Consider the following 14,812-nt stretch of genomic DNA (forward strand, 5'->3'; position numbering starts at 1 on the left):
TTTGCCTGCTATAAATCTGCTGATCTCCAAAGATCTCTTTTTAAATTCTATAGTGAGAAGATTTATTTTTGTTGTACAGTCCTCATAATTTATACATTCATCCATTCATTCATTTTTTTCATTCATCACATACTAATTGTAACCTTTCTAAATGTTGGCCATGTGTTAGGCCCTAGAAATACAATAGTGAGAAAGACGTGCACCCCTGCCTTCATGAAATTTTCACTATAGTGAGAGGGACAGGCTTTAAACAATTACATAACACTATTTATAATTGAAGGAAAAGTACTCGAGCCATGAGAACAAATAATGGAGGGCGACTTGGTTGAGTCTGTGGGTGGGCTTGATTGTGATCATGAAAGCCTTCCCCGAGGAAGTTACATTTAAGCTGAGATTTGAAGGATGAACAGCAGTCCTCTAGTGAAGGGGTAAACGGAAGAGGGTGCTGCCTGGGGGAAAGCGTGGATGAAGAGGTCCTTCCCTCCTTTCTTCCTTCTTCTCACAACTCATAATGGTTCTTTCTCATTTTTATTATGATTTTAAAATGTGTTTTAATATAAATTAATAGTTTACGAAGTATAGTACTGAGATTTTTCTCAGTGCATTCTTTGAAAAAATCAGTTATTTGGGCTGCTTAGGAGGACCTGTATGAGTTTACATCCTAGGTTCCTTTGTTGTCATGCAGTAAGACCAGGGAGGACATTAATTTTGCTGTTCTTAAGTCCATCATTGCTTTTATGCTGACACTTTGTCTGGCACACCATACTGAATCTTTTTTTCCAAAGAGAAGGTGATATACCTTTGCTTAAATAAATGAATATTTCCATCTAAACTGACTCATTTGAATATTACACAAACTAATTCTTTACACAAAGTAATCATTTCTTTGGTTGCGAAATGCAGTTTCAAGTTTTTTTAGTCCTAAGTAGGATGGGGACACAGTTAATTTTTTTTTTTTTTTTTTTTTTTTGGTTGTTATGTTTTTGTTTTTATACTGTCGTCCATTGACCCAAAGCTAGCATTTTATGTAGCACAAGGTCCTATACATTGCTATAGTAGAAAATCCAAGTGACACGAGAAAGGAAATCTCAGGAGATGAATATTATACTCTATAAGTGCAAGTATCTCATTTTAAAAAACAAAACACAATCCATTGTGATGATGTTATAAAATGTGTTTATAACTAGTATAGTGGCATGCTAGAACTGGCTCAGGCATTTAGCAAAGTAGAAGAGAAAGTTTGAAAAGGAATTGGTTGCAAAAGAGCAAAGATGAATAATTCTTTGACTTTACCAAGAGATTGCTGAGCACATTTATCAAGCAGAGGTGATGGGACTTGCTTGGAATGACTCCAAGCCACAATGCGATGCTGGCTAAGCATTATTATAACAGAGAAACAGATGTAGAGCAATGATACCATAGACTTTTGTCAGACAAATAGATTTCTCCAGCACATAAGCAGTTGTCCTCAGCCACATCAGTTTATGTAAGAGAGTAATATGATATAGTTCAAAGAGAATGTGCTTGAGAGGTGTCCAACCTTCATCTCTACCTCAGTACTGCCACATTCTTGTGTGATCTAGAATGATTCTCTAAATCTCTCTGAGCCTCAGTTATCTCATCTGTAAATTAACAAAATACCTTAATGAAATAATGATACTTGATGTTCATAATGATGACCCTGAGACAGTGAAAGTCCTGGGCAGTCTGAATTATTCACTGATTTTTATAGTCTTAGCTTTGTCTAGAATTGTAATCCTTGTATCACTTTACTCCATTAACCGAATAGCTAATAAATCAAAACAGCCAATTGCTGAGTGATAGAGGAATAGAGTATATGTTGTCGTTCTACTTGTGTGTTGTAAAAATATTGCTACCTGTAAACCAGTATAAGTACACTTTTAACAATAAAGACAACATTCGTTCTATTTGTCAGTGTTAGCCGGTGAGCAAAAAAGGTTAGCAAACGTTTTCTTTCTTTTCCCTGCCTAATACTTTTATGTTCCTCTTTGAATTTAGGAGCATGTATCCTGTTTGGAAATCTTTTCTTGAGGGAACAATGCAGGTAGCCCAGTCTCGGATCAATATATGTGAAAACTATAAGAACTTCATTTCTGAGCCTGCAAGGACAGTGAGAAGCTTAAAAGAACAGCAACTTAAAAGGGTATTGTTTCTGTTTGTTCTTATGTGCATTTTAATACCTTAGTGCTACATTTGTAATCTGCAAGATTATCTTAAATGGCATTTAACACTTGGAGTTTTCCTATATGGTTACAAATGTTTTTGATTTAAACATGGATTTTCTGATTTCAAAATGTTCCGTCTAACTACTGTTTTATTAACTGACAAAGGTGAGTGTAATTTCAATCTGTGGACATTCTGAAAGCTCTATAAAGTCTTCTTAACAAATACCAATTTTCAGCATAACTCAAGTAAATAGATCTACTTAGTTTCCTACTATTGGTATAGTTTGGTATATATTAAAATAGTTACAATGTTATTAATCTCGCTAAGTCTTGAAAAAAATCATGTTAGCTTCAACTTGAGTCATTTTGCGTAATAATTTAAAGGAAGTTGACACATTTTGATGAAATACAGCAAATTTATTACCAAAAATGATATACTGTAAAATTTAATGATAAGGTTATGTAAAAGTAAAAGTTTTCAAGAAGATATATTTGATTATGCAGAAGTTAAAAATTCACGGAAACATCATTACTAAATGTGATTTTTTATGAAAGCTTGCTATTGAAAGTGGGTGATTGAATTGTTCTTTTTGGAAATAAAGTTACAAAAATAGAGATTATCATGATACCTAATAAGTAATTAATTTTTCTTATGGAAGTATTAATATTTTAGAAAATATTAAGGTGTAATTAAAGAAATAATATTTCAGAAGTCATCTAGTAGTTTGATTCTAATTATAATTTAGATTTTCAGAATTTTTTTTTACGGATAAAACTCCCCCCACCCAATAAAAACTAATCTTGTTTGCCAAAGGTGATTTCAGTAGCATGATATCAGTATGTTTGTTACATGTATATTGCCAATATAAAATTTTAATCTCTTTCAAGCACTCATATATCGGTTGGTTTTAACATATTTGTGTAAGAATACCTTTGTTTTATCTTTGAGCAAATACCTCTTTCAAAACAAACATTGTGAATAAACTGTGTGACCACTCACCAAACAATGCTTTCTTTTTGGAAGAAAATAATTGTGTGTGTGTGTGTGTGTCCCCATCTGTGCTAGCTGAGAGAGGGTAGGTGATAGGGACAGAGAATTAATACTAGTGTAACTTCGTAACTGGGATGAAATACTGCATTTCAAATACCCAATGCATTCACCAAATCTAACTGAATTACTGGAATGTTCTACCTTTCTCAATATCAGAATATTTTGAAAGAGTTTACCACTTGTACTTTTTTCTTTCGTTGGTGGAATAGTCTCTCACCTGTATTTGACCAACATTCCTGAGCAAAGAACGTTTGGTGAGATTTGACAAGCCCTCACATCTGTGAATTAATTTGTTTTATATTATAGTTGATGATGGTGTTTGTTCCATCTAAGCAATTGTTAAACAGTAAGTACATATTGGGCATACCTGTCAGTACTCTGAGGTTACAAATGACACAAACCCACACTTGAAACTGGTTTAAGCCAAGAAGAGAATGTGTTAGCTTAGCAATTTTAGCACGGACGGAATCTAGGCAGGAGTGGATCCAGGTGCTCAAATAATGGTATTTGAATTCAGTTTTTCTTCCCATCCATCAGCTCTGCTTTCCCCAATGGCTTCATTCATTAGCAACTCTCCATTTGGTGGCCCCCAAAGTGCCAGATTTACAAATTATTTTTACAGGTAGTTATCCCACATTTTCCATTTTCCCAAAAGTTCCTACAAAACTACCAGAATTGAAGCTCATTGGATTATCTTGGGTCACAAGATTCCCCCAATCCCCGAAGTAAGGGATTACAGTCCTCATGAAAACTACATGGACTGAAAATGGGGAAAGAGATTCTCCAAAAGGAAAATTCAGATGGGTTCCCAAAGAAAACGCAAGGGAAATAGAAACAGAGCAAGCGAGAGCAACAGGTGGCCACTATAGCTGGCTTCTCCAATTGTACTTCCTACACTTTACGACACACTAATTCCATACAGGATCAATAAACCATCTATTCTTTTTCCTTTTCTTCTCTAACTCCACCCCCCTTTTTGGACTTCTTTTGCATTAATCTTTTCTTTTAAAAAATATTTTATTGTGATAAGAACTTTTAACATGAGATCTATCCTCTTAACAGATTTTTAAGTATATAATACAAGATTACCTATAGGCACAATGTTGTATAGCTGATCTCTAGAACTTACTTATTATGCATAACTGAAATTTTGTATACTTGTTGATTGGCAACTCCCTCTTTCCTCTTCCCTCAGTTCCCCCAACCACGTTTCTCTTCTTTGCTTCCGTAAATTGACTATTTTAGATCATGTAAGTGGAATCATTCAGTATTTGTCCTGTGACTGGCTCATTTCACAGCATAATTTCCTCTAGCTTCTTCCATCTTGTTGCATATTGTACGCTTTCCTTTTTTAAGGCTGAATAATATTTCATTGTATGTATATGCCACATTTTTTTATACATTCATTTGATGATGGACATTTTGGTTTTTGTGATTAGAGCTGCAGTGAGCATGGGGGTGCTACTATATCTTTGAGGTACTGATTTCAGTTCTTCTGGATAAATACCAAGAAGTGGGATTGCTGGAGCATATGGTACTTCTATTTTTAATTTTTTCAGGAAACACCATACTGTTTTCCATAGCAGCACGTTTTTCATTCCCACCAACAGTGCACAAGGTTTCTAGTTTCTCCACCACCTTGCCAACACTTAATTGTCTTTCTTTATTTTTTAAATAACCGTCCTAGCAGATGTGAGGTAGTATCTCATGGTGGTTTTGATTTACATTTCCCTGATGATATGTTGAACAATCTTACAGTTTTTTTATTATCAATTTTTCCTCCACTATTATCTTTTAAATTTTATAATCTTCTATTATTCTTTTAGTAAATACGTTAGAGATACCAATTTGCCTCCCTGACTTATTGCAGTGTACCTTGAATTAGTATTTTACCACCTCATGAACAGTATGAAAACTTTCCAACAGTCTAATTCCATTTACCTCACCATTATGACTTTTCTGCTATTAGACCTTTTGACTCTGTCCATATATCTTTTGCACTTTTCCTGGATTTTGTATTTCTACCCTTTTTTCTCTCTGTATTCCAATCTAAATATTTCCCTCTAGTATCTTGCAGTTTATTAATACTCTGTTCTGCGAATTCTGATCTGCTTTAAAACTTGTCTGTTGGGAAATTAATGTACTTTTCAGTTCTATAATTTACATTTGATTTTTTAAAACAGATTCTTTGTTTCTGGTGCAAGTCTCCATGTTTTTCCTTTATCTTCTTAAATATGTTAGTCCTAATCTGTATTTCATAATTCAACTATCTGAATCACTGTAGGTCTCTTTTTATCATTTACTGTTTTCTTGGTTTTTGGTTATTTGGATCTACTGTTTTAGGGTGCCTCTTAATGCTAGATATTATGGATAAAAATTGTAGAGGCTCTGGAATATTTTTCTGTTTCCAAAGAGAAGTAAGTTTTCTGACAGGCAGGTGGAATACTAGCAGATCACCTGGATCCCGTTAGGGTCTGGTTTTAGGATTTTTTAAGGCTGGTTGTTTTCACTTTTGTCCTTATCCTAGAGTCTTAACTGAAAGTGTGGTGCTTACCAAAAAAAGCCCTTCTACTTTGACAAGCCTTGAACTCCTACCTCTGTCTTTTCAAAGTCATGTAACTGTTCTGATTGATCACTGATCAGCTCATTAGCCTTTCAGCTACTGTTCTTTACTGGATTTCTTAGAGTTTCACCCAACACATGCCATTTAGAAGTCAACTGATGACTCGGGGAAATTGCATGCAGATTTTTGAGGTTGCTTCTCTGTAGTATCCTTTCCAGATCTTAGCCTCTCAAGTTCCTATTCTTTTGGCATCCTTAAATTCCGTCCTCAGTTTCCATAATCTAGTAAGAATGCCACTTTCTGTTTATATACTATTTCTTTGTGCCACGATTCCCTTAATGCCCTAAGGAAAAAAAGACAAGTTGAATATAGAGCTTACCCTCGCCCAGATAGATATCATTGTCCCTGAGTCTAGTGTGCTGTTTATTAATGCTGGCAGTTTTAAAACATCTGTTTTGTCTAACTTACACAGTTTCCAGGCTATAGGAAGGTAGTGTGAAACAACTGGTTCTGTCATGATCACAACCAATTTTGACTTAAAAGTATCCCTCTATAACATTTAATGTTCATGTTCTTTTTTAAATTTTCTCTATTTTGGTAATTTTATTTTATAATTTTTGGGGACAAATCCACATGCGTTACAATTATAAAGGGTCTGACCATTGTGGAGATTCTAATGAAAATTATAGCTTTTTCTAAATCATTTCCAAATCATTTTCTGTATATTGACATTTGCATAAATCAAAACAAGAGACACATATAATCCTTTTACCATTTTTTTATTGAGGTATAATTGAGATAGCATTATATTAATTTCAGGTGTATAGCATAATGATTCAATATTTGTATATATTGCAAAAGGATCACAATAATTCCAATTAACATCTGTTATTCTTATGCTTAATTAGCCGTGCTTTTGTCCATAACTTTCTCATTTATATTAGAGTTTATCTAATAATTGTGATTCAAATTTGTATAACTTGTTAGCATTTGTAAGCTGCTAACACATCCATTATATCTCATTTGATTTTCATAGCAACCTGTTAAGTATGTAAATATTATTATTTTACAGATGATGAAACTGAATTTCAAACTGTTGAAGAGACTTACGTAGTAAATAACAGAGCACAAACTTGAATATGCCACTTTCTAATTTCAAATCCTATGCAATCTTTAAAAGTTTAATAAAAATATTAAACACACGAAATTTAATATTTAAGTAGGTTTACAGAAAAGTATATACAACTCTTTCACCTTAGACTAGTTAATTCCTTTGCTCCTTTTACCTTTTTAGTTATAATAATTGTAATTAACACATGGATAATTTGTTTTGGGATATCCCATTTCTTCATTCTCTCCATTTCCTAATTGTTCAATTTCTGTATAACTTTTATGTGTATTATTTTTATTTCTGAATGAATTTTGTATTCTGCTTTATATAATCATACCTCCAAATCTGCAATCAAAGTTAAGTTTTTTCTTTTAAGTTATTTTCTCAGGATAAATTTCCAGGACATGACTACTGGGTCAGAGAACCTACTAGTTTGTAGGTCTTTGATCTATTGACCCAAGTTACTTTTATTTTTAGTCCTGTCTTCAGGTTATTAGCAAGTCTATCTATCTATCTCTATCGATCTATCTATCTATCTATCTATCTATCTATCTATCTATCTATCTACCCTATTTCTGTGTCATATTCAGAGGTCATACTTTTAATTTCTTCATTAGGATCTGAATTATAATACCCAAATTTGTTATCATTTTGTATGATCCCCTAGCCTTAATGTAAACTAATACAGTCATTTCTTTGTCTGCTCAGTGCTTATAACTCTTGGGGAAGAGCTGGGCATATATTACACCAAGGTTTTTCTTAGCATAGGCATTATTAAGCTTCTTTTAAAATATGTAACTTAGTCCACCCCAGGAAACTGGATTCCTACAAAAGAAATTTATTTTAAAAGTTGGAAAGAAAATCCTAGATAATCTTTTCCTTTGCAAATTAAGTTTAATGACGTTTTTTGAGGGGTGGGGAGCAAACTCCTGTCCCAAGGCACCCTTTGTCACCACCACTGCTCCTCACTCCTGCTCTTGGCTTTCTAGAGGGCAAGACAGGAGATGGGGAAGAATCTTGAGTTCTAAGGGTGATGGGTGATCATGGAGGAACTGGCATTTATCTACTACATGCCATTCATTTATACACTTTATCTCATTTAATGTCCTAACTACTTTATGAAGCATTATCTAATATAGTATAACAGTAAATGGCACCATTTTTGGAAACAGGTAGACCGAATCCTTGCTAGTTGTGCAACCCTGACCAAGTTTCATTTCTTCATATGTAAAATGAGGATATTGATTCTTACCTCAAAGTACTGTTGGATGCTCAGTAAGTGTTAATACAGAAGGCATAAAATATGATCAGGTTTAGTAATTTGCTCAAGGTCATGTAACATAGTAAGTGGCAGACCTGGGATTCCAATTCCAGTTTAGTTAATTCTATAGCCAATGTTCTTTGCACTACCACTTTGTAACTAGGTGTAATCATTTTGGGCAAGTTTCACATTAAGTCTTCTGGGCCTCAGGTTCCTCATATGGAAAATATCAAGTTAATTCACTCAACTCTTTTGTCAAGGTGTGCACATAATGGATATTGCAGCTCCCTCCTCTCCCTTTTCATTCCACAGAAGTCATTTATCTTTAACTTGTAAAACATATGCTGCAAGCACTTTACCAAGAAGGCACAACTGTATCGATGACTTTTATGTAATAAATATTTTTGGTATTTTGCTATGTACAGAGCACTTTGTTTTGAAGAAGACCCAAATTACTCTGACTTGAAATAGTTCTCTTGGGTGGAAAAAACATTTGGTTGTGGATTTACTGAATGCTAGGGAAGAAAGGATCACAAAAGATCTCATCAGTGTGTACATAGGCTATCTCTAATATTGTTTGGTAAACAGTGTCTTAGATACTTACGTAAAGAAGAAAAAGAAAGTAAGAATAGAATGAACCAGAATTTCTGATGAGATTTTTGATTCCACCAAAAAACTATTAGAACTGACAGATGAATTTAGTAAAGTAGCAGGATATAAAATTAATATTCAGAAATCAGTTACATTTGTATGTACCAATAGCGAACTATCAGAAAGAGAAACTAAGAAAACAATTCCCTTTACAATTGCATCAAACAATAAAATAAAATACTTAGGAACAAATTTAACCAAGGAAGTAAAAGACCTGTAGTCAGAAAATTATAAGACATTGAAGAGAGAAATGAAAAAAAGATACAAATAAATGGAAACATATATACCATGCTCATGGATAGGAAGAATTAATATAGTTAAAATGTCCATACTACCTAAAGCAATATACAGGTTTAACACAATCCCTATCAAAATACCAATGACATTTTTTGCAGAACTAGAACAAGTAATCCTAAAATTTATATGGAACTACAAAAGACCCTGAATAGCTACGGCAATCCTGAGATATAAGGACAAAGTGGGAGGTATCATACTAGCCGACATCAAATCATACTACAAGGGTATAGTAATCAAAACAGCGTGGTATTGGTATAAAAACAGACACGTAGATCAATGGAACAGAATAGAGAGCCCAGAAATAAATCCATGCCTATGTGGTCATTTAATCTATGACAAAGGAAGCAGGAATTTACATTGGGGTAAAGACAGTCTGTTTAATAAATGGTGCTGGAAAAACTGTAGCAATACATGCAAAAAAATGAAACTGGACCACCTTCTTACGCCATATATAAGAATAAACTCAAAATGGATTAAAGACTTAAATGTGAGCCCCGAAACCATGAAACTCCTGGAAGAAAGTATAGAAAGTAAACGTGCAGACATTACCCTTAGTAACATTTTTTTGATATAGCTCCTCAGGCAAGGGAAACAAAAGATAGAGTAAACACATGGGACTACATCAAACTGAAAAGTTTTTTTCACCAAAATCTTTTTAAAGATATGAACTATCACAAAATGTATCTGCTATTGTAGCACATATAGATAGGAATTTATTTAATATCCTTTTATAGATGAAAATGAATTAAGTAATCCTCATAAGCTCTTTCAGGACTAAATAGAGATGTCTTCTTCAAAGAGTAAGGATATAAGGAATGAGTGACTGTGTGTGGGTGTGTGTGCACGTGTGTATATGTGTGTGTGTATATGTGCTCATGTAGAGGTACCCATGGTGTTCATCTTATGTGGATATAATGAGACCCTATCCACATGGTTTGCAATCCCCAGGAAAACCTTTGACCTATTGTGTTTAGTTTCCTCTCAAAATACTCAATACGCAGACTCTTTCAGTGCATGTGCATCACCACAGGATCCTTGGGCTTCCCTTCATTGGTTAGTTTTTTGGAGGCCAAGTTCCATTGTTTTAGATGAACATTTTGGATATAGATGCCTTACACATGACTCCTCCTTAAATATTCATCCCATTTTCCTATTAAACACAGTTGTATCTTTCAGACCATGACCCATTGGTTTCTTAATATCTAATTGTAGCCATGGAGCCCTCCCTCAACTCTTTGCACCTGCAAACATAGCATTATTGGAACGTTTATCACTTCTCTATGGGAGTGTCAGGTTGTCATGGTGTTATTTATTAAACAAGAGCTTTGTATGTGATAAGGCCTATTAAAAATTAAGGAGAAAGATTTTTCTGTAAGATAAAAGCTTACTATTTTGGTATGTCTTTACAATGAAATGTTATTCAGCCATAAAAAGGAATGAAGAATTAATGCATGATATAACAAAGATGAACCCTGAAAACATTATGCTAGGTGAAAGAAATAAGACGTATAAGGCCACATATTATATGACTCCATTTATACGAAATGTCCAGAATAGGAAATTCACAGAGACAAAAAGTAGATTAGTGGTTGCCAGGGGCTATGGGTATGGTGAAATGGGGAGTGACTGCTAATGAGTGTGGGTTTCTTTTTAGGGTGATAAATATGTTTTGAATTAGATAGTAGTGATGGTTATACAACCTTGTAAATATACTAAAAACCACTGAATTGCACACTTTAAAAAGGTGAATTTTGTGGTAAGTGAATTATATGTCAATTTCTTTAAAAGCTTACTATGTTAGGATAAAGTATCTCTATATGAGACGTTAAAAACATGGTTATCACAAAACGAGTACACACTATAATGGGTTACATGGTAAATGATATCATCACTTCCTCGCTGTATGACTTTGGATAAGTTATTTAACCTCTTTAAGTCTGTTTCCTCATCTTAAAAAGGAACTAATAATATGAATACTTTTATCACTGTCATTTCAAGCACTAAATGTGATAATACCTATAAAAGTGCTAAGCATAGTGCATTGTACCTGTGCAAAGCCCATAGGGAGTCTCATTAAATGTAACTAAACATCAGACTCATGATTATCATGGGCCACATCTGGCATGAGGTTTACTTAGAAGGGCATTGGTACAGGGGACACAGTTAACCAGCAGGGTGGCACCCAGCATTAGGAGAATTAGTTCTTCCACTAGTGTCAGACCGGGTCTTATATTAATTTTTGCTCCCAAAGACGCATTAGAGCTGATTGTGTGGCTAGGTCTTATTTTCGGAGAAACATGGTACCTCAGTCTACACCCCCAGTTGACAGGTCTGGGGCGAGAGAATGAGACTCACATGTGCAGGTGTAGCCACAGGCCCTAAAGGAGACTAAAATCTTTTATTACAACTCTGTAGACAGCTTCCAAGGTCTTGCAAAGCTCACATCCAGATGCAGGAATTACAAGCCCAAAGCCAAGGCTTTTCCACCAGATATTTGTAGTTCATCTGCATTTTCTCCCAAATTAGAGCCATTTGCCTATCATGTTTCATATGCAATGTTGCTGAATAACACAGTTGACTTTGTGTCTTCATCAGATTTCTTTTGAAACACAGACCTAAAGTTCCGGTTTTCATGCAGGTGGGAAAGAGGTGCTTTTTTAAAGCCCTTATTCATAGCCTGATACTAAGTGTTCAGTACATGTGCCCATAGGGAACCTTCCAGATCTCTCACTTCTGTAAAGTAGTCCCTTTCTTAATACCTAACAATTTCTGGGAAACTCTCCTGTATGTCACATGGCTGAGTGTATTTGTGCTTTATCCCTGCTCTTCTTATGTCCTTGCTGTACTCCACACTGTTCAGCGTGACACAGCTAGTCCCTTACCAACATTTCTTCCTGCTTTGCTGAGGTTTTGTCAGTCTCCACCAAGCACTGACTATGCTGTTCTAGGCTCAGAGGTTTTCTGATGGGAGCTGCCCTGGACTGACCTCAGGCTCGTCAAACTTTTCAGTAGTTTGTTTCAAACTGAGGAAAATTATCCCTCTTTGAATATCTAGAAGGATCCCAAAGCAGAGTTACTTTGGCCCTAATATGATATAAGAGTTTATTGTTTAACATTGTTTTGAGTTATGTTTATCCCTTCTCCTGGAAATTACTTGTGTATCCAAAGAGTTGAGATGGGAGTAGTTTTGAGTAATAATTATTATGTAGTACCAAGGTTTCTTGTTTCTCTCCATCTTGGCTTATCCTGTCAGACTTCTCAAGATTTCACTCCTTCTTTCCTAGTGGTGAATCCTTCAGTACCTTTCACACTATCAGTTCCCCAAACATATGAGGTGTGATAAAAAAATACGGCGAATGTTTAAATTAAAATATTTATTACAGTTAAAGACACATTACCATTATTCCTCCTCAAAATACTTCCCATCACTTCGAACACACTTATCCCATCATTCTTGCCACTTTCTGAAGCAGTTCTGGAAGTCCTCTTTCATGAGTGTCTTTAGTTACACTGTCGTGGCTGCCTCGATGTCCTGAATCGATTCAAAACATTTACCTTTCATGGTCATTTTGGCTTTGGGGAAGAGCCAGAAGTCGCACGGTGCCAGATCCGGTGAATAAGGTGGATGAGGGCACACCGTAATGTTTTTATTTGACAGAAATTGCCATATACCAGAAGTGATGTGTGACACAGAGCGTTGTCATGATGGAGGATGATTTACATCACACTTTAAAATACACCTTCTCTCAACCGTAGCTCACACCCTACTAACTGCACCGAACAAGTTGAAACTGTTACTAGGTTCAGTGCGCCGCTGCCCATATTGAAGATCCCTGCCTTTCCCTTGGGTGGCACTCGGCAGCAGCATTCACCATATTTTTAGATCACACCTTGTATATAGAGACTTTACTAATATTATGAAGAAACATAGAATTGCTTTATTCTTTTGCCTTTATTGCTATGACATCTCCAATAGTTAAAGCATTTTCATTGTTGCTCTTCTTATGCCCTACCTTATTCAGTCATCAACACTCAGGTTATTTCTCAAAGCAAAGTTGTTCCCAAACTGTGACACTATTTCATACATTACTTGAAATTGGAGTACCAGCTATTCATTGGATCTTAATTTGCAATTTGATGGAGACTAAAAGTGCTGATCCCTCTCCTGGGTTTCCATCCTGAGGGCATAGTGCAAACTCATTTCTGTAAGCCTGAAAACTAAAATCATAATAATTACACTTAAGACAAACTCATTTCTGTAAGCCTGAGAACTAAAATCGTAATAATTGCACTTTGTATTTTACAGTGTGTGGACCAGTTGACAAAGATCCAAACTGAATTACAAGAGACAGTGAAAGATTTAGCTAAAGGCAAAAAGAAGTACTTTGAGACTGAACAGATGGCTCATGCGGTACGAGAGAAAGCTGACATCGAGGCAAAGTATGTGTTTTAGCATTTCTGAAAAAGTGATCATGCAAATAAATGTTATTTTTGCCACTGCTTTGTTTTCTGTTAATTCAGACTCATTCTTAGGTTATATTGGTTTCATCTGACCTGTGTTATGTACTTTAGATCAAAATTTTCTTTTATATTAGCTGCCTTTATTTAAACTAATATAGCAAAATAAGATTTGATCAGTTAGTTTTCACATTAAATTGAATTCTGAGAAGGAAAGATGACAAATGAACATTGTATTGAAAGCCTAGCAAAGGTCTCGTTAAAGTTGCTATGGTGTCTGAATATCATTTTTTTCGTGCTAGACTCTGAATCAGTGGTAGTAGGAAATCCTGATTCTCCCCCTGCCATTGAAGGACCATGGACACATCAAGTAAAAGAGCACTGACCTCAGTATAGAAACCCCACCCCAGGCGCAGTTTTTCTCTTATGTGAAATTCTAATACATATACTTTTCTATGTATGCTTTGACAACTGTGTGAATTTTACTTTCTGTATTTGTGATTTACAAATCCTTTATTTTGAGAATAATTAGGAAAAGAAGGAACTGGCAGTTGATAATGGAAAGAGATAATAAAACAAGCAGTAGAGATTTCTGCAATGATAACTCAAGGAACGATAAAAAGTTTTTGAGAAAAAATAAACCTGTGTTATAGAATGGGATTCTGAAGAGGTCTGTGAGAAGAGCTAAGACTACTGTGTTTCCCCGAAAATAAGACCTACCCGGACAATCAGCTCTAATGCATCTTTTGGAGCAAAAATTAATATAAGACAGGGTCTTTATATTATAGTAAAATAAGACTGGGTCTTTATTAATTTTTGCTCCAAAAGGTGCATTAGAGCTGATTATCCGGCTAGGTCTTATTTTCAGGTAAACATGGTAATTCAGTGAGCTCACTGATGCAAAATCGAGGAGTCTGAACTAGTCATGAAATCAGAAAGGCTATGAACACCTCTGCAGACTAGCAAGGATTGGGAAGTGTCTTCTAATGTGTTTTTTGTCTGCAAGAAATTAAGCAATCTCATAAGCATTTTGTAACAATTTAGAGACTTCTAGAAAGTTTATTTAGTACCCAGGATTGCTAAATGAATGCTCATAAAGTACTTATGTTACTGGAAAATATATTTAGTATTACTCTAATTTAGTTTATCGTCTTTATTTTTGTGAGCATGCAAATATTTCCTGTACTTTCATAGAGTGAATGAACTCATGTTCCCAATAATACCCAGAGTTTTT

General features: G+C 34.9%; 1 protein-coding gene across 3 annotated transcripts in view; it reads left to right on the forward strand.

Moving 5' to 3' along the window:
• The window catches only part of FCHSD2 (FCH and double SH3 domains 2), a 212,494-nt gene that overhangs the window by 92,771 nt on the left and 104,911 nt on the right, over nucleotides 1-14,812 (forward strand). For all 3 annotated transcript variants that reach the window (XM_019744393.2, XM_019744394.2, XM_074335812.1), the window contains 2 exons: nucleotides 2,020-2,164; nucleotides 13,427-13,560. In XM_019744393.2, coding sequence (XP_019599952.2) covers nucleotides 2,020-2,164; nucleotides 13,427-13,560 — 279 coding nt within the window. The remainder of the gene's footprint in view (nucleotides 1-2,019; nucleotides 2,165-13,426; nucleotides 13,561-14,812) is intronic.

Source organism: Rhinolophus sinicus, linkage group LG06 (assembly GCF_036562045.2).
Source record: "Rhinolophus sinicus isolate RSC01 linkage group LG06, ASM3656204v1, whole genome shotgun sequence".
NCBI lineage: Eukaryota > Metazoa > Chordata > Mammalia > Chiroptera > Rhinolophidae > Rhinolophus > Rhinolophus sinicus.